The sequence below is a fragment of the Symphalangus syndactylus genome, chromosome 4, assembly GCF_028878055.3.
Source record: "Symphalangus syndactylus isolate Jambi chromosome 4, NHGRI_mSymSyn1-v2.1_pri, whole genome shotgun sequence".
Classification (NCBI taxonomy): domain Eukaryota; kingdom Metazoa; phylum Chordata; class Mammalia; order Primates; family Hylobatidae; genus Symphalangus; species Symphalangus syndactylus.
The window spans coordinates 67,230,982-67,256,751 of record NC_072426.2 but is presented as its reverse complement, the minus strand read 5'-3'; the positions used below and the strand labels follow the sequence as shown (position 1 = coordinate 67,256,751).

General features: G+C 37.8%; 1 protein-coding gene across 1 annotated transcript in view; it reads right to left on the bottom strand.

Moving 5' to 3' along the window:
- MYO3A (myosin IIIA) overlaps positions 1 to 25,770 on the bottom strand; it is a 282,829-nt gene that overhangs the window by 74,424 nt on the left and 182,635 nt on the right. The window contains exons 18-20 of the mRNA XM_055274926.2: positions 21,689 to 21,815; positions 16,546 to 16,756; positions 13,302 to 13,449 (exon numbers count right to left, since the gene is read on the bottom strand). Coding sequence (XP_055130901.1) covers positions 13,302 to 13,449; positions 16,546 to 16,756; positions 21,689 to 21,815 — 486 coding nt within the window. The remainder of the gene's footprint in view (positions 1 to 13,301; positions 13,450 to 16,545; positions 16,757 to 21,688; positions 21,816 to 25,770) is intronic.

Here is a 25,770-nt window from a genome sequence, read left to right as displayed (position 1 = left end):
AGATGAGTGGCTTGGAAAACAATGGGCTCCCCCTCAAGACACTTGTTAGTATTAGGGACTTCAGGCAAACCAAGGAAGAAAAAAATGCTATTACTCAGAATTTATAAAATACTTATAGCAAAATTATAATGCCTAAAATAATTATGTATTATATAGCAGTTATGATCCCAAAATGCTTAGTTGTTTTCAAGCATATGGAGAAACAAGGCTCCTATTTCTTTAGAAAGTCCTCTGCTCTCTGCCCTGTACATTAAAAATATATTTAGGTACCGGCACGGTGGCACATGCCTGTAATCCCAGCACTTTGAGAGGCTGAGGCAGGTGGATCACGAGGTCAGGAGATTGAGACCATCCTAGCTAACACAGTGAAACCCCGTCTCTACTAAAAATACATAAAATTAGCCAGGCGTGGTGGTGGGCGCCTGGAGCCCCAGCTACTCAGAAGGCTGAGGCAGGAGAATGGCGTGAACCTGGGAGGCAGAGGTTGTAGTGAGCCGAGATCGTGCCACTGCACTCCAGACTGGGCGACAGAGCGAGACTCCATCTCAAAAAACAAAAAACAAACAAACAAACAAATATACATTTAAAGCAGAAGGTGAGCAGAGTTACTAACTGTATTAAAGCTGAAGTGTTTAGCTAATATAATTCCTACTGTCTTCAGACTGTCTGAGTTCCCTTTTGAAAATAGATAATCATTTTATATATATTTTCTTCAGGAAAATCATTAGATGTAGATGTTAGGAAATCCCACACCTGGGTAAAGTTGTCCCTTGTTTTTCTTCTTCTTCTTCTTTTTTTTTTTTTTTTTTGAGACAGAGTCTCGCTCTGTCACCCAGGCTGGAGTACCGTGGCGCGGTATTGGTTCACTGCAACTTCCACCTCCCGGGTTCAAGTAATTCTACCTGCTTCAGTCTCCCGAGTAGCTGGGATTACAGGCACCTGCCCTCATGCCCAGCTAATTTTTGTATTTTTAGTAGAGACGGGGTTTCACCATTGGCCAGGCTGGTCTTGAACTCCTGACCTCAGGTGATCCAACTGCCTCAGCCTCCCAAAATGCTGGGATTACAGGCATGAGCCACGATGCCCAGCCTCTCCCTTGTTTTTCATTGAATTTTGAGTCTGTGTCATGAAGCAGCACAATGGCAGGAAAGCCCATAGAAGCTTGGCCTAAACAACAAGCTTAAATATTTAGGGCCAAAGGGCCATTCCAGGAGAGATTCAAGATGATTACATTGAGCCCTCAGACTTGCACAGCAGCATGGAAGGGTGGTCACCATGGGCTGAGAGAGGCTGCAAGCGTCCACATGGCTTGTTAATCAGGTGCAAATTTAAGCACAGATTTCTCAGCACAGATGAGTAATACAATGAAGGTTCACTTTCACCATTCAGGTCTCACCTCCTCAGAGAGACCTTCCTTCATCTTCCTAATTCAGCAATTTCCCTTCCTTAACTGGTCACTCTCCGTGCACTCTACCATGCTCTGGGGTACCGCTTTGGGCATCAAGCTTTTCTGTATTTTCTATTTCATCTTAAAACTGATTAGATGATCACATAGTATGAACATTTTACAGCTCCTGAAACATGTTTGTAGATTGATTTTTTTTTTTTTTTTTGACAATCTGTTGCCCAGGATGGTGTGCAGCAGCATGATCTCAGCTCACTGCAATGTCTGCCTCCTGGGTTCAAGTGATTGTCCTGCCTTGGCCTCTAGAGTAGCTGGGATTACAGGCATGCCTGGCTAATTTTTGTATTTTTAGTAGAGTCGGGTTTTGCCATGTTGTCCAGGCTGGTCTCAAACTCCTGACCTCAAATGATTCCCCCACCACACCCCAACCTTGGCCTCCCAAAGTGCTGGGATTAAAGGCATGAGCCACTGTGCCTGGCTATAGATTTTTGAAAGCTTGCAGAAACTGCACTCTAATATTAAACACTTCTAACTTGCTGCATCCTCACCAGCAATGAATATTTTCATTAAAATATTTTTAATCCTTTGGGAGGCTGACATGGGTAGATCACCTGAGGTCAGGAGTTCAAGACCAGCCTGACCAACATGGAGAAACCCCATCTCTACTAAAAATACAAAATCAGCTGAGTGTGGTGGCTCATACCTGTAATCCCAGCTACTTGGGAGGCTGAGACAAGAAAATCACTTGAACCCGGGAGGTGGAGGTTGTGGTGAGCTGAGATCATGCCATTCATTGCACTCCAGCCTGGGCAACAAGAATGAAACTCCATCTCAAAAAATATATATTTTTTTAATCTATTTTTGATGGGGGAAATGGTAGCCTATTGCTGTATTTGCATTTCTTTGATTATGTATTTACTTAAGAGGATAGATTTTGGGGGAAATAAAGTAGATACATGCTTAGCACATACTACATACTTAATGTCTGTCAGCTATTATTAGGAGTATTATTGTTTTGAAACCAGATAATAAGAAACATGACATGTTTTGGACTCAGAGGCTTCCTTACAGCATCAGTTGTTGTGATGTTGCTGACGATTTGTGAAGCTAGCAATCAGACAGAGTTAAACGAACGGAAAGGCTCTGGGACTTTCTTGAAAACATCCTTGGTGTCAGGTTGATGTTTGCTCCCTGGTCTATTTCCCATTTCCTTCTGTGTGTCCTCTTGGTCATGTGACAACATTCCACAGGAATCCATTCATGAAGCTGGCGTTTGAGTGACTTTCCTGGGGAAATCATCCTCTTGAGTGTTGATCTCAGTGGAATGACTTGACAAGGGCAGTCACAACATCAGCTATGGTTTCTGCAGCCCTCGCCCGCAGGTCTAGAACCCTTCCTTGTCAGCTTGCTCACACTGCTTCTATTGCTCTTGCATTGCCTCTCTGTGGCATACGAAGTAAGACTTCTCTCGCCTTTCAATAATATGAGTCATTTTGAATAAGAATGTAAGCCCCAAGCTTGGAAATTTTTCCTTCTATCACCATGATGATGATATTACTATCATAACATAATCTTATCAGAAGGTTCTTGAGATATGACAAGCTACAGTCTTCAAGTGTTCCTTAGAATTTGACTTTTAACAGAATTCTAGAACATTGTTAGAAGTCAGATTTCTAATAATAAAAAATACAGTAGGAAGACCTAAATGAGGTACCATTAGTTGGGAAGATGGACTAGAATAATGGTGAACTATTGGGGGAACCTGCCTCCAACATTTCAACGTAGGTTCTTTCTATTTTCCATAAGTGTCGGCTGGCTGAGAAATAAAGATAAACAGTACAAAGAGAGGAATTTTACAGCTGGGCCGCCGGGGGTGACCTCACATATTGGTAGGACCGTGATGCCCACCTGAGCCTTAAAGCCAGCAAGTTTTATTAAGGATTTCAAAAGGGGAGAGGGTGCAAGAACAGGGAGTAGGTCACAAAGATCACATGCTTCAAAGGGCAAAAAGGAGAACAAAGAACACATGCTTCTGAGGAAACAGGACAAGGGCAAAATCAGAAACTCCTGATAAGGGTCCAACAAAGATCACAAGGCAAAGGGTAAAAGCAGAATTACTGATAAGGGTCTATGTTCAGTGGTGCACGTATTGTCTTGATAAACATCTTAAACAACAGAAAACAGGGTTTGAGAGCAGAGAACCAGTCTGACCTCAAATTTACCAGGGCAGGTGTTTTCCCCACCCTAGTAAGCCTGAGGGTACTGCAGGAGACCAGGGCATATCTCAGTCCTTATCTCAACCACATAGGACAGACATTCCCAGAGCAGCCATTTATAGACCTCCCCCAGGAATGAATTCCTTTCCCAGAGTATTAATCCTTGCTAGGAAAAGAATTTAGCGATATCTTCCTTACTTGCACGTCCATTTATAGGCTCTCTGCAAGAAGAAAAATATGGCTCTTTTTGCCTGACCCTGCAGGCAGTCAGACCTTATGGTTGTTTTCCCTTGTTCCCTAAAATCGCTGTTATTCTGTTCTTTTTCAAGGTGCACTGATTTCATATTGTTCAAACACACGTTTTATAATCAATTTGTACAGTCAACACAATTATCACAGTGGTCCTCAGGTGACATACATCCTCAGCTTACAAAGATAACAAGATTAAGAGATTAAAGTAAGACAGGCATAAGAAATTATGAAAGTATTATTTGGGAACTAGTAAATGTCCATGAAATCTTCACAATTTATGTTCCTCTGCTGCGGCTCCAGCTGGTCCCTCCATTCGGGGTCCCTGACTTCCCGCAACAGTGAACTATTTCAAATCTTTGTTTCCTTAGTTGAAGTTCTGAAATTACCCATGTCTGCAATAATTTAAAATATAGAATAACCTATATTTCTAGTTCACAAATAACTTTAGCACTCAGAAATGAATATTTGTTGCCTTTCCATGTACTACCTAAATCTTTAAGAATCAACAATAATTTTATTTTTTATATAGTCTCATCACCTACATTAGTACACACCAGACCAATCAACTTGTACTTACCGTGTGGGTCTTTTTTTTTTTTTTTTTTTTTTTTTTTGAGACAGTGTCTCGCTCCATTGCCCAGGCTGGAGTGCAGTGGCATGAACTCTGCTCACTGCAAACTCTGCCTCCAGGGTTCAAGCAATTCTCATGCCTCAGCCTCCTGAGTAGCTGGGTACAGGCGCATGCCACCATGCCCCATTAATTTTTGTATTTTTATTAGAGATGGAGTTTCACCATGTTGGCCAGGCTGGTCTCAACCTCCTGGCCTCAAGTGATCCCACCTACCTTGGCCTCCCAAAGTGCTGGCATTACAGGCGTGAGCCACCATGCCCAGCCATTCTGTACTTAGTGTGTTTTTATTTCTTAGCACCAATCCAGATAGCAGTAGATAAACACTGCCTAAGTAGGCTGACTACATCCTCAAGTAAAGAATAGACAGGTTCTAGAACAGTCTTCTCCCCACTCCCCCAACACACCACCTCATCATTTTACTATAGGAGAACACTTTCTATTACCTTCTGATAGTTTTATCCAAGCCCGAAGTTTTAAAAAGATTCTTCCAAAGTCACCAATTGAAGTGATTTGAGGACTCTGGCTTGTGACATCTTTCTTTTATAAAAGGCTTGTATATGCAGTGACAGGGAACAGTTAGTTCTTTCACAGAACTTACACCTGGGGAACAATGTCATAGCCTTCTCCGATAGGCAAGTTCATCATTTGACACTGTTCCACAGTTGTAGATATTTCAGAATGGGGAAATGTTAATAGCTGGTATATATGACCCTAAATATTCTCCTGTGTTTCTTGTTTTCAAGTCATAAATCAGTATCTCTTATTTTTATAAGTTTAGTCCACTTTTTTATGGTCCTACCCATTTTAGGTCACGGGAGGAAGAAAGAGATTTATATCATGAGATGGCACTGGCAATTCACCTGGGTTTGTGATGCTGTCTTTGTACAGATCACTGCAGAGGATGTGATATACTCAAATTCCAGACATGTTCGAGGAGTGCCTACTCTGTGTGTGGTTAGGGGTAGGTGGGGCTGGGGAAGGTAGAATTTAAAGATCAGAAAGATAGAGTTTCTGTTCTTTTTTTTTTTTTTTTTTTTGAGATGGAGTTGTGCTCTTTCACCCAGGCTGGAGTGAAGTGGACCCAATCTTGGCTCACTGCAACCTCTGGCCCCCAGGTTCAAGCGATTCTCCTGCCTCAGCCTCCCGAGTAGCTGGCTTTCCAGACACCCACCACCATGCCCGGCTAATTTTTGTATTTTTAGTAGAGATGAGGTGTCGCCATGTTGGCCAGGCTGGTCTCAAACTCCTGACCTCAGGTGATTCAGCCTCTCAAAGTGCTGGGATTACAAGTGTGAGCCACTGCACCCAGTCGAGTTTCTGTTCTTTAGGACATGGCAAAGATGCTCTCTGCCTTTCCATTCCAACCCTAAAATCAGGTCTGAGATTTCTTTGCTTGTGGCTGTATTCTCCTTTTCAGTTGTTCCACCTTCTAGTTCTAGTTCCTTCCTGTGAGGGGTTTCCAGCTGTCACAACCCTTGCCGGCCTCTGCTGCCAGCCTCAGTGCTCCCTGGGATTTCCTGCCTTCTTCTGTCCTGCCTTATGTTGATTCTTCTTTTCTTTTCATGTTAAGACTGACCTATGCTTCTTTTCTTTCCTTCTTTCTAATCCAATAGAAATAATCTAATAATTAAATAATTAATAATTTATATTTATGATTTAATAATAACCTAATAATTAGTAATCTAATAGATTATTCTAATAAAGTAATATCCTATGAAGAAGAAAAAGGTGCTCTTATCTACTTAGAAAGAAAGAAAAGAAGGAAAGAGCACCTTTTTCTTCTGCACAGGATATTACTTTACTAGATCCCTGGTCCTTGCTTACTTGTTTGCTCATGAGAAAAACCATGGATAGCTGTCAGAAGCCCCTTACTCTGGTCCTGGTTTCATTTCACTGTCCTATAACCTTGGGCAAATCACAGTTGAGGAGAGGGAGCCATTTTAATCAATGAAATATAGATAATCTATTTAGGTTTCTTCTAGTTCTAATATTTCAGAATGCACAACTGCTTGGATATGTTATGAAACTCAATGAATAAATGTGGTTAAGACTGTGGACAGAACGTTTGCAAGAGGAAAGAAGCTACGTAGACACATATAGTCCCTGAAGTCTGTATTTTAGTAAAAGAACTCTTACTCACCCCTGCTCAAATGAGTGTGCCTATTCATGAAAACTGCCCAGGGTAGAGAGAAACCATTGAGAAGAAGTTGCTTATTCTAACCATTGACAAAAATCCTCCTTTATCAAACAGAAAGATTTTAAAAGTTGAAAATGTAAGATTTCTGTAAGGGTGCTACCAGAACTCAGGATGAACTGAGTATGTTTTATGTTTATTACAGTGAAAAAAAAAAACTTTTGCCACTTTTCATTTTGAAATAATTTAAAACTTACAGAAAATTTCAAGAATAGTACAAAGAACTCCCGTGTACCCTTTACATGGTGTTTATTCCACAATTGTTAATGCTTCATCATGATGATTTTTCATTCTTTCTTTCTATATACACATATTTTTAATAATACTTTAATGAAATAACTTTTTTAAATTCTAAAAAATGGTGATAATACATGTCCTGTAAAAATGTGAACTCTTGTTGTGAAATAAGATTTATGATTTGAAATCTATTTCTTCAGCCGGGCGCGGTGGCTCACGCTTGTAATCCCAGCACTTTGGGAGGCCGAGGTGGGTGGTTCACGAGGTCAGGAGATCGAGACCACGATGAAACCCCGTCTCCACTAAAAATACAAAAAATTAGCCAGGCATGGTGGCGGGCGCCTGTAGTCCCAGCTACTCAGAGAGGCTGAGGCAGGAGAATGGCGTGAACCCGGGAGGCAGAGCTTGCAGTGAGCCGAGATTGCGCCACTGCACTCCAGCCTGGGCGACAGAGCGAGACTCCATCTCAAAAAAAAAGAAAAAAAAAAAAAGAAAAGAAATCTATTTCTTCCTGTATTTTCTATTTGAAGCTGATATTGATGATCCTGTTAGTTTTTATGTTAATGTTAATAACAAGTCACAGAGAATGCTGGCCATCATTAACTTGAGAAGACACAAGTCATTAATTCAGAATTTGACAAATAACCTAATGAGAAAGTATTTTGGATAATTCCTAATAAAATATTCATGTTTTATTTTACATACATTTTATTAAAATTTGAATAGATGAGTTTTAGAATATTTCTCCCTACAGCAGCTTCCTTATTCAGAAAAAAATATATACTAATGCATGCTAAGACGAAAATTCCAATTTAGTCACTTTTTATATATGATACCTGTTTCTCAAAACTATTTAAGAGACATAAAGGATTTTACAAATTTATATTCTATTAATAGGTATCAGCTTAGAATAAGGAGGCATTCGGATTAGAAATTCAGAAATACAGTGTTCTATATATCAGGATCCCTTTCAGCTTAAACTATTTTTCCATTACTGTCATGTTTAAATCTTTACCAAAAAATTGTATTTTGGTTTGTCAATAGTATGCTCTAACCTGACAGTACTATCATATGGATCTAGACTTCTAACTATGTATTTCACTGAGAATTACTTTTTATCAAAACTTCTAAAAATTTAGCCAGGTATGGTGGTACACGCCAGTGGCCCCAACTACTCAGGAGGCCGAGGTAGTAGGATGACTTGAACTCAGGAGTTCGATGCTACAGTGAGTCTTGATACAACTACAGTGCCACCGCACTCTAGTTTGGGCAGCAGGGCAAGACCCTAACTCAGAAAAGAAAAAAAAAACTTTTAAATTTAAGAATATCATTAAATTATCAAAATAAGTACCACAAATCCCCACATCACACCAAGCTTCACCAATGAAAGAGAAACAGACTAAGTGTGCTACGCAGCTGCTTAGCAGGGATGAGGAACACAGAGCCTGAGAGGCCGTCTGCAAAGCCAGAGGGAGAGAAGAGCAACAGGTCCACAGCCTGGAGCTGCTGCAAGGGCCCCGAAACACCTCCAACCACCCAAACATGTGGACATCAGCTGCCATCTTCAGTGTGTGAAACATTTAAGGAATATTTAATAACCTAACACTTGGTCAAGCACTTAAAAAGGAAAATTTGTCATATTAAGGGCTTCTCAAATGTATTTGGCTGCTTTGACACTTAAAGGAAATGCTTATCACTTGGAGAGCTAAAATGGGACAAATGTTACCACTTGCACACATATGACTTAATAGGGAAGAAAGTTGAACTTAAAATAATAATTCACACTTTTAAGCAAAACAATGTGAAGACACTGATAAGGGGGTTATTTTTAATTGTCCACACATTTTTAAAAATCAGATGACTGGTTTTTACTTTATAATGTAAAAAGTTTTGAAAATATAGGTATTTTATATTAAGTGAATTTTTATTCTTTGTAATTGCCACAAATTATGTGTTGGAGCCCACATTTAAAATCTCAAACACTGTAAACTTTAGAATGTGAACAGCTGGAGATGAGAGTCATACACATTACTTTCTGCAAGAGAAGCTAGAGCCATAACTGCAGTTATTGTTTCCATTATGTGCTGTAAATAGTAATAGTTTCCTGCTTCTAAAACGACTTCTGACATTCAGTTCTAAACCCATGGATGCATGTCTAAATGATGCCTGTAAAAGCTCATCCTTCTACAGAAATAAATAGTAATAGCTCATTAAAAAAAAAACTATTAAAAGAACTTTAGTTCAGTTAATAGTCAGATGTGCTGCTCTAATGGATGAAGAAAGCTTATCCAAAATACAAATAGGCACACATAAATAAGCAGAGTGAATTTTCAGGATTCTAGATCAATACTCTGAGCATCATACACATGTTCTAGGTGCTCACTGGCCCTTAAGAACAGTGGCATTTGTTCCAATTCAAAGTCATGCCCAGGATTGACCAGTCCTTGGTATGTGCTCCCCTTGATTTGAAATGTAAATTTCTGGGGAGCAGGGATCATTTCTGTTGCATGTTCTATACCATAATGATGACACCACAGTGAAAAATTAAGACAAAGGACAAAAACCACCACTATAGCAGCAGCATGAGAATACTTTTGACAAGGTATGTACATTTCTCATGCAGAATTCTAATATGAGATAGGTGATTCCAGAGAACTTCAGTCGTTATATCACGGTTTGATTACTGCTAAGCTCCCTTTCCGATGGAAGAAAACCAGAAAACAAACAAACAAAACCAAAACGTTGGCTACATATTTATCGTGGAAATTCAGCATGAGGGCTATTGTGAAAAAAACGCTTCTCTTGGAAACGGGATAACTGCCATTTGAGCCGCAAACTAAAAGCCTCTCAGAAAATGGAAGTTGACAGTGTATGACACAATAATGGTGTACGAATGTAATAGCGAAGGCTGAAATATGAATACTATATTTGTGGAATTGATACAATTGAGAATAAATTATATACTTTTTGGCTGCAACTCATTTAGAAGAGTTTGAGTTTTAAATTTTAAAATAATTACAACTATACTTCATGGCTGATCATCTTCTATTTGCAGGGTGGGGACATAGATTACCATCTAATTTTCAAACTGTTGTTTTGAGATAAAAATAATATCTTTAGATTTTATTAAAATAAGTATACATAAAATTATTCTCCCAGTGCCGGGAAACTGTAAAAGCTTCAAATACTATAAAATATCAAACTCCAGGAAAATTTTAGGAGCTACATATTTTACACATAGAAAAATAATGCTTCTATATGCAAGCTCTCTTAACATTCTAAATATCTAGATAATAATGAAAATAAAGGGATACAAATTGGATGCTCCAGGTTGTTATTAAGAGATTCTGAGGCATATAGTAACTGTCCATGGGAAAGCAGGTTATAAAAGAAAGGAGGTATAGCTGCTAGTAAGTGGATAATAGAGATTCCTGGATTTAGGAAAATGTTTCAAAGGTAATGCAAACAGTTGGAAACAATTCCAAGAAACATAAAACTATCTACTCTGCATGCTATAGATTGGGTCACCATCATAAATTCTTTCATGAAAAATGTTTTACTGTAGTTTATTGATCTTTTTTTAATGGAAGGCAACGGGAAAATGATATTATGATGTTCAAAATACCATTGTAAACAGCTTTGCTGGAGTGTCCCACTGTCTATTACAAATACACTGAAATTGGACTAAATAGGAAAATACTTTCAGCAGACTGTTATTTATGTTCCAGTGTTATACAACTGTCAATAAAAATAATGTTTATTGGTTTAAGCAGGAACAGAAGTGTTTCATCTGTAAAGGTGCTGCCCAAGGGTTGTGCTGAGATCTGGCTGGATCATTTGTAAGTCTCCTGAAAGTGAGAACATTATTTCTTTCTGAAATAATAGCCAATAATGGCTTTATTAAACTAAGGAGCTCTCAGTTAGGTCAAATCTGTAATTATATTCGACCAAAAAATGTAGACCAAGACTTTAATTCAAGATTTAATAGCAGTTTCTCATTTACGGAAATTAGTGTAAGTGTGCTCTTTGTCTGTGATAGCTAATACATACAGTTAGTTAGCTTTTCTCAATTACATTTTCAGCACTGACCTTGGAGTTAGAAAGAAAAAACAAGTACACTCATGTGTAAAATCAAGAGTCATTGATTAATTCTATATCTTCTGGATAACACATTCATCAATCTGATCATACTCAACTGCCAATGTCTGGTTCATAAGATTATGAAGCAGAAATTTCTAGGTAGTTGCTCTAGGAAGGCACCTGAAAGGACTGGAAATTGTTTTAGTTCCTCAAAGTGCTTTGTATAATCCTGGATTCTAGTTGAATGTTTTATTTTGTTGGGGGAAATTTTGAGTTGTTTTATTTCAAAATCCTCTCAAGGTATCTTAAAGGGCTTTATAGAATAATTTTTGTAACAAGCCCTTAGACAAAAGAATTAAGAGCATTGGGATCATGAATGAAATTGAAGGCTAGCAATCAAAGCAACTTGTAGGCCAGGATTGGTAGCTCACACCTGTAATCCCAGAACTTTGGGAGGCTGAGACAGGCAGATTGTTTGAGCCTGAGCCCAGGATTTCAAGACCACCCTGGCCAAAATGGTGAAACCCCGTCTCCATGAAAAGATGCAAAAATTAGCCAGGTGTGGTGGTGCATGCCTGTGGTCCCAGCTACTTGGGAGGCTGAGGCAGGAGGATTGCTTGAGCCCAGGAGGCGCAGGCTGCAGTCAGCCAACACTGCCCCACTGCACTACAGCCTGGGTGACAGAGTGAGACTCTGTTTCAAAAAAAAAGCAATTTGTAAACTAACATTTTATAAAAAATAAAAAGCAATAATTATTGAAATATCTGTACCTTGGTTAAGGCTAAAACCAGAGTCTACCCAACCACCAAAAGAACAACAGAGATCTACCAATGCAAGTCAGTAATTCATCAGATGAGCAATGCATGGGGATGCACCTGGTCCCATAAAGTTAGCAATTCTGATAGATCATATCAAAAAGTTCAAACCAAAAATTTTTTACTTGTTTTGGTCCCTGGTTCAAATGGATGCTGTGAGTATTGCGAAGCATTAAAGCAAGGCAACATTACTTAATGAACACTTGCTAAATGTCAGCCTCTAAAAAGACAAAAAGAATTAAGACACAATATATGATTTAATGGAGATGCCTAGTGAGAAAGACAAACATGAACTAATGACTGATGAGATGAGGAAGGGCCATTCCAGGGGAGTTGGGGAGGTCACAGCCAGAAACGCCTCAATGTACCAGATGGGGAAGGAAGAAACGCAATGCAGTGAGTGCTGAACATGCTTTCAAGGAGCTTGGCTGTGAGGGGAAAAGAGAGGACCATGCTACAGAGATAAGCAGAGTGGAAAAGGGCTTTGTTTTTTATCCTGTTTGCTTTTAAGATTTTAAAGATATTTCTTCACATATCTAGGCTATGGGAGGGCACCGATGGAGAGGAGCAGAGGAGACAAGAAGAGAAAGAGAGGGAGAGGGAATGAATATTTAATGGAACATCCTGGGATAGATGAAAGAGAGCTGAACAACTAGATAAGGTCTTAAATTTATGTCTTCTTTTGACTTAAGAAATGTCAAAATCGAAATGTTTTATTTTGTGACCACTGTTTTCAAGATGTAATTCCAAAATAAACTCTTAAGAAGTCTAAATATTTTGAATAAAATGAAGTTCATGTACCTCTAATTTAAATGCAAAAAAATATAATATTATTTGAAGGAGACAAATGACATACTATATGATATTAAATATGACTCCTTTAGATTTAATAAAATAATTTAAATATTCTTAGTATTACAGTACATCAAATGTGATTTAAGTCTGATTTTTCTCCAAGGAGGAATATTTTTTGAAGCTGATTCATAAATTACACATTGTACCCTGACAAAACGATCATTTCATGGCATTTGCATCAAACCCATTATCTTATGTTCTGTTGCCTAGCTACTGGAATTCTGAAGTTTAATGGCTTTTAGATGGATATTGAAATTTCAAAAGGAATTTCAGCTATGTAGTCTACAGAAAGAAAAACTGTTGGACGCATCTGTCTACTTAAATTTTCAAAGGAAATTTCTTTGTTTACAAAGTCTCAGAATTCTAAGTTTTGGAGAAGAGTGTATCGATTTTCAGTGGAGGACATTTAACATCACATATCAAGTCATACTAAATTCACACCAGTTTTTTTGTTTTTGTTTGTTTTTACTATAGACGTGGAGATAATAAAAATCTTTTCCTTGTCTTTCTAAAACGTTTAAGGCTTTAAATCTATGGTTAAGGTCCTGCTTCATTTGTACAAGTCTGCCTATAATACACGCATGCATGCATATTTATAGTAAGTACTTAGACTTACCTGTTCCCATGCAAACACATGTTGATTATAATAATACTGAATTTGTTCATTTGCAATGTTAATGCACAGCTGCTCGAAGGAATTTTTTTTGAAATTTTCAAAGCCAAATATATCAAGAATGCCAATGCTCAACTCATCACCATTCCCACTAGAAGAATTGAAGAGGCATTATTTTGAGTTATTTCCTGAAGAGGTAATGTAAAACAGGGAATCTTAGAGTTACCATTTGTGACTGAACTAAGAAACTACTGTAAGAACATACACTTAGAGTGAAACTTTCTTAACTGAAATAGTTTCTCTCTGTAGCACATAAAGATAATGGCAGATATTGATTTTTATATGAAAATGGAACAATATTTTCCTTGAACTATAGAAACCACTCTGATACTTTTATATACTGAAACAAAAGAAACTTTTTCTTCTCCTAAGAACAAAGTCACAGGCTTGAGTGAGTCAGGAATTACAAGAACAACTTGGGTAGCAATTAGAACACAGCAAAAATATATTCAATAAAAACTCTCCTAGGAAAGCAAAAATTCTGTTAAAAAGTGTAGTCTTTCATTTTAGGAGAACAATTTTGAAAATCTTACTAAAAAGATCTTAATTATTTTAAAGAATTGTTATTTGTTTTCGGATCATTTGCTTATAATTTTTTAACATAGAACAAATACCAACCTGGAGAAAGATACAAATACATAGGGATTTATTTTTACATTTAAATACTTTAAAATACAATTAAATTCTATTTTACAATTAAGTATTTCAAATACTTTTTTTTTTTTTTTTTACTATTGGTCAAAAGGTTTACTCCTCTCCAAAGAAATATATACATTGTAGAGTTATTTTGATGTGAATTATAAAAAGAAAGTACAAAAGCTTCTCTTTGTGTTCATCATTTAGGTGTTCCAGGGTTACACTTAGTATTATGTAAGGAAGTGATTTGGAAATGACAGTCAGCAACTGCACACTGTGAGCTGAAGGATCCGCTCTACATTTGGAGGAAGCAACTGAATTCAAAATCCAGGCTGTAGAATACTTTAAATATGTGCTGAGATGGACAAAAGGAAAGCTATTTGAGTATTTCTGAAAGTTCTTATTTTGAATAATAATTCTGTATTATTGTATAAGGCAAGATGTCTAGTTAAAACTTATGCTGGTTTAGTCAAGATTATTATCCTTTTACAATCTCTTTGCCCCACAGGATCCCACAGAGATAAATATTTAACTAATTGCATAAAAAAGTGTTAGAAGCAGGAGGGACCTTACAAATAATCTAGTTCAGAGATTCTTAAAGTAAGATCTATTAATGGCTTTCAAGAGGACTGGAATCATAAGCGTGCAATATTTTCGTGGGCACATAGAAATATATCTATTTTTTTATCTTTAAGTGAAGGAAATAGGCAGTTTTCAAGACATTCTTAAAAGGCTCCAAGATACACCCCAACAACTAAGACCACTGACTTGTCATTCAATGCCCCTATTTAACAGTTGAGGAGGGAAAGACCCAGACAAATGCAGTAAGTTGCCCAGTGTCCCATAACGAGTTAGTGGCAAAGCCCAGCATACAACATACGCTGTTTAAAATCTTAGTGTAGAACTTAACAAAGTTGAACTAAATTATTTCAATTGGTCTCCCTTTAGTTTTTAGACTTTCTGTAAAAAATTTTAAAATCTGGCCGGGCGCGGTGGCTCACGCTTGTAATCCCAGCACTTTGGGAGGCCGAGGCGGGCGGATCACGAGGTCAGGAGATCGAGACCACGGTGAAACCCCATCTCTACTAAAAATACAAAAAATTAGCCGGGCGTGGTGGCGGGCGCCTGTAGTCCCAGCTACTCGGAGAGGCTGAGGCAGGAGAATGGCGTGAACCCGGGAGGCGGAGCTTGCAGTGAGCCGAGATTGCGCCACTGCACTCCAGCCTGTGCGACAGAGCAAGACTCCGTCTCAAAAAAAAAAAAAAAAAAAAAAAAAAAAAAATTTAAAATCTAAGATTTGGATGGTTTTCATTAGTGAATGAAAAGGAAAGTTGCCATTTAGTATATTTAGTATATGTACATTTAGTATATAGGCTACAGTGGATATAGTAGATCCCCCTTCTGGGTAGGTATCATTTAGTGCCAAACATGTAGATGATAATTAACAAAATGAGGCCAAATCTCTAAATATCTTGCCATCTTGCCTACATTTTCTGGAATATACAGATAATAAAAATCCCTGAATATTTTCCATTTTCATATGAATGCTTGACATAATATAGATGACCATACCAGAACATACAACCATTTTGACCATTACATTATAATGGGAAAATGGTATAGATAGTACCCAGGAGGTACAGAAGCAATTTTGAGAGACACAAAGTTGAGAACATGGAGAAGTAATGGATAAGCTCTTAGACAGTTTGACTATACATAGTATAATGGTGTGGTATGTATTTTAGTGAAAAAAATAATAATAAATTGCATATTGAAATGTGTATAAATGGTCTTTTATGCTTGGTAAGCAAGTGTGAATGAGGTGATCTTATGATAGGCATCCATCTTGCTTTTCCACATGCAAAATTCTAAAGATTATGCCATTTATCACAGAACAAAGCTTTAGATGTAAGGACTTGTGTCTGTGTATAAGCCCTGCCTATAGAGAGCACTCAGTCAGTGGTGGCTGTAATTATCTTTAAGAAGGAAGGATCTAGACTTAAAGTCAGATAACAATGCTTACATCATGGCTCTGCCATTTACTATTACCTACATTTATCTAGTGCATTTCTGAACCAAATTTCATTGGAGTTACAGTGAGGCTGTAATGGCGTTACAGTGAGAGTTAAAATATGAAAATAAAGTTTTCCTTTATCTTCAAAGTTTAATTTAAACCTTCAAAATAAAAACAAGGGACTGCTGAGCTGACATTTTATACAAGCATAAAATGGTATATGCTTCATGGTACAACTTCTAATTAAAAAACCTATTAGTTCATAGTAAGATATCACATTTTAAGAATTCACTTTCTATTGTGTTATTCATGTTGCTACAGGTTTTATGTTGCAGCAACTTAAAAATTTTATAGTTAAGTGGCATTATGAGGTGGAACTACTAGGAAGTGAAGCTTATCTACTAAATTATCATTTTAATAATTTAATTATATCAATTATAGAAACATCTTGAAAGAGATCTATACAAAACAATCAATCAGAAAATAGACTTACATCAACTGACATTTGGGAAAAAATGTTTCTGTAAAAATTTTTACCTTGGTGATGAGTCATGCTTCAACAAACTGTTAATGCAATTGACTATCCAACTAAAGAGACGTCCATATAAAGTTTTAGCCATAGCATCCCTGACATCGGTAGCTTTTTCTACAGTATTGGGTCGTATAATTGTTTCTCCTCTAGTGACCACACAGTGGGAGGTGAGAGCTTCTTGTAGCTCATCTGCTTGAATGCAAAGCAAAGAAGCACCTGAAAAACAAACAGATGCATTGTTAGAAGAAATTATGGCAATGAGGTCACTCCCCAAAAATGAAAATGTCTTAATCTGCCTTCTTCAAATGACATGAATTAAATGTGTGGAGATTATGTAATGTAAAAATACGATACTATTCAACATGAGTCCTATGTCTCTTCTTGATCATTTTTCTCAACTTTTCTCAGCTGGTTAAACTTAGGCTACTGCATATTATAACACAACCCAAATCACACTGGCTGGCAGAGTAATACAGCTGCACAAGCAAGTGGTTGTTTAGGTGATGTCAAACATAGTTTCATTAAATTATGCTAAATAATTTTAAAACATAATGAATAGATTTGGCATAATTTGGGTACCATTACTATACACACATTTTGAAAATGTAGAAATTAACTGGAAGGTTACTTAGACTTCAGGGGTATACCTCAATAAATGTATTTCAAGTACCTTCTGCAATACACAACCGAAAGAGCATAAACTTATCGTGACATTCATGTACTTATACTTGACATTCATGGACATATCATCCTAATTTTTATTTTTTTATTTTTTATTTTATTTTATTTCTTTTTTGAGACAGAGTCTCGCTCTGTCGCCCAGGCTGGAGTGCAGTGGCGCAATCTCGGCTCACTGCAAGCTCTGCCTCCCAGGTTCACGCCATTCTCCTGCCTCAGCCTCTCCGAGTAGCTGGGACTACAGGCGCCCACCACCGCGCCCGGCTAATTTTTTGTATTTTTAGTAGAGATGGGGTTTCACCGTGGTCTCAATCTCCTGACCTCGTGATCCGCCCACCTCGGCCTCCCAAAGTGCTGGGATTACAAGCGTGAGCCACCGCACCCGGCCTATCATCCTAATTTTTAGTTTCATACTTCAATTATTAAATTTTGTTAAAATTGGCTGCTTGAACAAACATTTATTTGGCATTTAACGTTGATTACATTTCATGGAGAATTTAAAATTAATAACAGTTTAACTCAGTGAACAAAACTCATTTTTGAATATAATAACCATCTTTAACCAAAACTATTACATGACAAATTGGCTAATTTTTCAAATCTGTTGTTCTCCTTTTAAAATATTTTGAACATTTTAAATTTACTTTCAGCACTTGTGACAAGATGTTTCTCGGTTATGTGGCTAAGATTGTTAAACCCTACATTTTTTCATATTGTGGAAGTACTATAGGCTCATTGCAGAAATTTTACCTTCTAAGTTAACATTCTGCATTTCTTTCCTTCTAGGCATATTTACTACCATTAGTCTACACAAACATTTTATATCAATAACATCTTATGCGTTTCCCATTTTGTTCAATATTGTCTGTAAATACGCTTTAATTTGCTGCATAATATTCTGACAAATATGATAATATATCAATAATTTTAAAAAATGCCAGGATAAATATTTTAAGCATAAATCTGTGTTCATATTTTGTACTATTTTCTTAGCATAGGTTGCCTAAATTCAGCAATTTTTCAAAATATGTAAATACATAAAAGTTTTCTTTTCTTTTTTTTTTTTTTTTTGAGACAAAGTCTCGCTCTGTCATCCAAACTGGTGTGCTACAGCACAATTATGGCTCACTGCAGCCTCAACCTCCTGGGCTCAAGATATCCTCCTACCTCAGCCTCACATGCAGCTGGGACCACAGGCGCATGACAACCTGCCTGGCTAATTATTATTATTATTACTTGGTAGAGATACTGTTTCACCATGTTGCCCAGGCTGGCCTCAAACTCTTGGGATCAAGAAATTTTTTTTTTTTTTTTTTTTTTTAGATGGAGTCTTGCTGTGTCGCCCAGGCTGGAGTGCAGTGGCGTGATCTTGGCTCACTGCAAGCTCCGCCTCCTGGGTTCATGCCATTCTCCTGCCTCAGCCTCCCAAGTAGCTGGGACTACAGGTGCCCACCACCATGCCTGGCTATTTTTTTGTATTTTCAGTAGAGACGGGGTTTCACTGTGTTAGCCAGGATGGTCTCGATCTGCTGACCTCGTGATCTGCCCGTCTTGGCCTCCCAAAGTGCTGGGATTACAGGCGTGAACCACCGGGCCTGGCTGAAAGTTTTTTGATATATATTATTTAACTGCTCTTCAAAAACTCTGAACCAATTACACTCCTCTCAGCCAAATAAAACACCAATAATTTCAATTCAATTTCATGGACATCAGGGACTATCATTTTTCTAAAATAGCCAATTTGATAGAAGAAAATGTTTTCTATTTATTTGTAATTGATTCCTAGTGAAGTTGAATACTTTTTTCTTTCATATTTTTATTGGTAACTTGTGTTTCTTAGTTTGAAAACTGCAATATTTTCATTGATATGTTCATCTTTTCCTGATCAATTTATATGAGCCTCTTCATAGCTTAAAGAAATGCTTTGATATGTATGTTGCAAATATTTTCCCTCAGTTTCATTTGTACTGCAATTTTATTTATGTTTTCTTTCTTTAGTATAAATGTTTTAATTTTTATGTAGTCAAATATCCATTTTTTAAAGAAAATAATTTGTGCTTTTGATTTTCTACACATAAACTTCAAGTCCTTTCTCCCCTCAATATTATATAAATCAATTCCAGTCTCTCTTATGATTTTTTTGCATTTAAATTTATGTATGTTTGGAATTCATTCTGATATACAGTATATGAGAATGATTCAAATTCCTCCTCCCCAAAATGGTTAGCCAGTTCCCTACAATACTGATTCCCTAGTGATTTGTAATGCCATTTTTGGTAATATACTTTGGATCTGTTTCTGAACAGTGTCTCCCACTGATCTGTATGTCTATTTCTGTTCCTACATTGTTTATTTATTTGACCTACATTTATTGTCTACTACATGCTAGGCATTTTACCTGGGGATATATTGCTAAGTACAATACTTTCTAAAACAAAGCACTAGTCTTGATTATCTTTATCCAGCAGGAATGGGAAGCCAATAAGAAATTTAAGCAGGAAGAGAAAAGGAGAAGGAGGAGGAGGAGCAGAAGGAGAAGGAGGGGGAGAGGGAGGTGATGGAGAGGGAAAGGGGGAGACTGAGAGAGCCCACTGATAGATGGGTTATATGGTTTCTGAAAGAATTGTGGAGAATGACCTGGAAAAAATCAATTCTTGATGTGAAATGAACAACTGGGAGGTCACTTAGTTCAGGTGAGAGGTGATGTTGTTTTTGATGAGAATGGTGACAATGATGATACAGAGAAGTGGTCAGATTTCAGAGATATTTATGGGACAAAATGCTCAGAACTGGTGCTTAACTGAAACAAGGCTCTTGTAAAACCATATGGAAATGCAGCCTTGGTTTGGACATAATTCCTTATAACTTTCAATTAGAAATCATTTTAATGTAAATTAATAAAGTTTCTACTTTCCATGAGTGGTTATTCCAGAAAGTATGTTAATTTTAATGATATTCATATTAATATCAACATTTTGTAATCTATATGACTGTATTCTGTTATGCAGAAATAGGTTCTCGATCATCAAAATCATTTTTTAGTATGGTTGTTTCTAGGTATACTCTTATCTACAACTTATCTCTATTGCAACTCATTCCATTGGCTGCTGCTAGCTCTTCTGAATATGATCAGATGTGAGATTTACTTATCAATGGAGTTGTAGGGTTATTCCTTCTACTTCTGATAAGTTAATATCATACATGCCAATTAAAAATTTTTATATATGGAAAATTAGAACATGTTTCCTCGAGGTTTCCAGGCACATGCCAGTCACTACAGGCAAATTCCATACACTTGTGCTACTGTATTACCACACTGGCTCCAGAGACACAGTGGGATAGCATTTATAGGGATGTTGGGGACAGGTCCAGACCAGGATAATTTGGCACTTAGCCCCCTAAAACTACCCCATCTCATTCTGTTCCTAAGCATAAATCAGGAAAAAGTATATAAATAAAAATTTGTATCATGATTCTCCATTTTGTGTGTGTGTGTGTGTGTGTGTGTGTGTGTGTGTTTTGAGACAGAGTCTTGCTCCGTTGTCCAGGCTGGAGTACAGTGGCACGATCTCGGCTCACTGCAACCTCTGCCTCCTGGGTTCAAGCGATTCTCCTGCCTCAGCCTCCTTGAGTAGCTGAAACTACAGGCATGTGCCACCACACTTGGCTAATTTTTGTATTTTTAGTAGAGACAGGGTTTCACCATGTTGGCCAAGCTGGTCTCAAACTCCTGACCTCAGGTGATCCACCAGCTTCGGCCTCCCAAAGTACTGGGATTAGAGGTGTGAGCTTTTGGAACAGGAGTGATTCTCCATTTGTTATTATTAATGAAACAGCAAATATGCAATTATGAAAGCATATGCCAACATTAAAAATAAAATAACAGGGCATACTAGGCAATACTAAATAGAAAAAAGCTGTGCTGTTGAAAATATTAATGGAAAACCTTAAATTACTGGAAATAATTTATCGAACTCTACTATTAAGAAAAACTTGATTTGAAGCAAATACTATGACATGCTTCTCTTGTGTAGAAATAATCACAAAATTAATCAACCCAGGACGAATGGGTGTAAAATCCATCTAGTATGAAAACATACAGGTCTTTATTACTTGTAAAATGGTATAGATGCTAAATCTATAAGACAATAACATAATTCTTTTTCAGATCAGTTTACTGAATTTTAACTATACTATCTGTGCTTTTATATCGAAATGTAAATAGCTCCCAAAATAGTCGTAAAAGCCTAGTCTTTAGAAACGTTTTCTACAGTAATCAGTTAATTTGTAAGCATGAAGATGTTTTAAGTAGCGGACTTTTAAATTTTAATTTTACACACATTAAATCTGAGTATTCTTTTAAGGATTCTAGGTTAGCACAATTGCTTGAAATGATCCTTATGTGATACTTATGGTATGTCATAAGACTCTGAAAGATTTCAGTTTTGAATAGAAGATAATAAAACTTACAGTTCTCCAGGGCTGTATGATTAGAAATGTGGCTCTTGTCAATCTGGTGTTCAGTTGCCACAGAAGAAAATTCAATGTTGCCAACATTCAAGATTGAAGCGAGTATGCTGTATATACTACCAAGTTGCTGAAACACACCATAGAAACATTGGCATCATTCTTCCCTTGAGTACAGCCAACCAGTGACTATGGCTGGGGACAGACTGGAAGAGAACCCTCAGGCCCTATCATATCTATCCACAGACTATGATGATGCCACACTGAGATCCAAGTAGGCTCAGCCTCATTCATTATTTTAACCTCAGAGGTTAGCATAGTGCCTGTTACCCAGTAAGTGCTTAAAAATATTTTATAAATGCAAATATGAATAAAAAATAAAAATGAGAAGCTGTTCTCAGAGGAAGTAGAAATGCCTCATTCATTAGGCCATAGATAAATCTATCCATGCAGAATTTAATTTCAGAACTTAGTGTGGTTGTTACCATATGGATTTTCCTTGAGGCCATCTTAAAAGTGAGGCTATATGTATGAATAAAGGAGAGCTAAGAAAGAAAAATCAAAAGATCCCAGGACCAAAATCAAAGGATATGTGTCATTTAAATGTAAGCGTTAAGATTTTTTTTTTCTTTTTTGAGACAAAGACTCACTGTTGCCCAGGCTGGAGTGCAGTGGCACTATCTCAGTTCACTGCTGCCTCTGCCTCCTGGGCTCAAGTGATCCACCCACCTACGCCTCCTGTGTAGCTGTACAGTTGCATGCCACCATGCCCAGCTAATTTTTTTTTTCTTTGGTATTTTATAGAGACAGGGTCTCACCATGTTGCCCAGGCTGGTCTCGAACTCCTGGGCTCAATCGATCTGCCCACCTTGGCCTCTGAAAGTGCTGGGATTATTGGTGTAAACCACTGTGCCAGGCCACATAAGAATTTTATATGACAGCATAGAGTTTATAGTAGTTATTACTTCTTTAACATACACTCCTAATTAAGGTACATTAAATTACATTCAGAAACACATAACACACACATATATGATTCTTTTGGGAGAAACTGGAGGCATTTATCAAGGAGTCTCTGGTAATTCTAGCTCTTCAACTATGTTCATGGTGCAGTGAAGTACAGGAAAGAGGCAATATTCTTTACTGTTTTTACAAGTTGCTGGATCTATTCCAGCCCAGCTCCTACACTTAACAAAGGTGATTATTCCATTCACCCCATATTCCAAGTCCAGATAAAAGCTGGATATGAAAAAACATCTTCAAGGACATGCATTTACTCATACATAATATATATATGTAATAAATATATAAACAACAAATATATTTGTTGAATGAATATCTATGTGGGATATCTATTCATTGATCTAATAAAAACATATTTTATGCCAGGCACTGTTCTAGTCACAGGTAATTCAGTAGCAGATAGGCTAAAGATCCTGGTTTCCTTGGGGTGTTCAGGCTGTGGGGAGGCAGACAGTAGGAAAATAAGCAAATAAATAACATGATATGTTCAGAAAAAAAAACCACAGGGGCTACGAAGAAAATAGAGCCAAGAGGTGCTAACTTAATAAAGAGGAGAGTTCCTAGGAAAGGATGGGCAGGCTTTTTCAGTTAGGAGGTCAGGGAAGGCTGCCCTTAGAGGAGGCCATCAGGAAGTTGAGGCCTGAATGACAGGAAGGCACCAGACATGAACTATTCTAGGCAGAGGACAGCGAAGGCAAAAACCTTCCTAGAGGAAAGAAGGAAGACACACGAGGGCTGGAAGAGGGTGAGGATGAGGGGGAATGGTGCAGTAAGAACTCAGAGAGGTAAGCCTAGGCAAGACCACCCAGGCTCCCTGGGCCAACAGAAAGAGCTTGGAGCTGGGCACCATGGCTCACACCTGTAATCCCAGCACTTTGGGAGGCCGAGGCGGGCGGATCACTTGAGGTCAGGAGCTTGAGACCAGCCTGGCCAACATAGTGAAACTCCGTCTCTACTAAAACTACAAAAATTAGTGGGGCGTGGTGGTGTGCATCTGTAATCCTAGCTACTCGGGAGGCTGGGGCAGGAGAATCACTTGAACCCAGGAGGCGGAGGCTTCAGTGAGCCGAGATCATGCCACTGCACTCCAACCTGGGTAACAGAGTGAGACTGGGCTGCAAAAAAAAAAAAAAAAAAAAAAGCTTTGATTTATGTGCTAATTGCCAGAGAAAGCTACCAGAGATTTCAGAGTGGGAAGCAACATTATTTTTGTGTTTTAAATGGATGAGTCTAGTTATCCTGTGAAACTGAGTGGATTGGGGCAAGATGGAAAACTCAGGAGGCTACTGCAATGGTCTAGGTGAGAGATGACAGTGGCTTGGATATAATAGTAAATGGTAGAGACGGAAAGAAGTAAATGGATGTAGGGTGTATTTCAGAAGTGTAACAATACATATGCTGATATATTAGATGTAGATCATTTTTCTAAGGAAACTCTGATAAGGAATTAGCATTTGTAATATGTATAACTTGCAATGAAGGAACCAGCATGGGCTTTCATGGCTTTCAGGTGGAAAAATTCATACAGCATCTGACATTATGCTGTATTTTTCTTGAGGAAACTATAGGCCTTAGAAAAAAAAAAACCCTATTAAAAAGTGGGCAAAGGATATAAACAGACACTTCTCAAAAGAAGACATACATACAGCCAACAATCACATGAAAAAAGCTCAATGTCACTGATCATTAGAGAAATGCAAATCAAAACCACAATCAGATACCATCTAACACCAGTAAGAATGGTTATTATTAAAAAGTCAAAAAATAACAGATGCTGGCGAGGTTGTGGAGAAAAAGGAACGCTTCTACACTGTTGGTGGGAGTCTGAATTAATTCAACCATTGTTGAAGACAGTGCGGCAATTCCTCAAAGACCTAAAGACAGAAATACTATTTGACCCAGCAATTCCATTACTGGGTATATAACCAAAGGAATATAAATTTTTCTATTATAAAGATACATGTATGCATATGTTCATTGCAGCACTATTCACAACAGCAAAGACATGAAATCAACCTAAATGCCCATCAATGATACATTGGGTAAAGAAAAAGTGGGACATATACACCATGGAATACTATGTAGCCACAGAAAAGAATGAGATCATGTCCTTTGCAGGGACATGGATGGACTGGAGGCCATTATCCTTAGCAAAATAGCACAGGAACAGAAAACCAAATACTGCATATTCTCACTTATAAGTGGGAGCTAAATGATGAGAATACAGGGACACATAGAGGAGAACAACACACACTGGGACCTAATGGAGGTTGGAAGGTAGGGGGCGTGGCACAGGGTAGGAGGAGGGAGAGGATCAAGAAAAATAACTAATGGGTACTAGGCTTAATACCTGGGTGATGAAATAATCTGTACAACAAACCCCCGTGACACACGTTTCCCTACATTAATAAACCTGCACATGTACCCTGAACTTAAATAAGTTTTTTTAAATGTGTTTTTTTACCCTCGATAAGGATGTTACCAATATAATGAGTATAAAACTGGTCTATGAACTTGGAAGTATATAAAATGATGCAGAATTCCATCATAAAGTTTAAGGAATTGGTTGAATCCGTAAAATAGTGAAGAGGCTTGGCTGTATATAGAGTTGCATCTCCAAATCCTACCTACCCAAACCTGCAGAAAAATTCTTCAGAGAGGTTATAATGAAAATTCAGTAGGAATAACACCTGAAATATGCCCAGGAGAATGTATGATACACCAGGTATCACAACTAAATATCAGCTGAAAGGTACATCTTGGGGTTCCCCATCTGGATTTGATGAGAATAGACCCAGATCTGTGGCTTGGATTAAATGACCTTAAAATAGTGGTCCTCAATTGTGGGGAAAGGAGCAACAACTCTGCCCTCACAGGACATTTGGCAATGTTTGGAGACATTTTTGGTTGCTACAAATGGGGTTGGAGTGCTACTGGCATCTACAGAGTAGGGATCAAGGGTGCTGCTAAACATCCTACATCGCACAGGAGAAACCCCACAAGAATTACCTGGCCCCAAATGTAAATAGTACTGAGGTAGAGAAACCTTGTCCCAGAAAAAC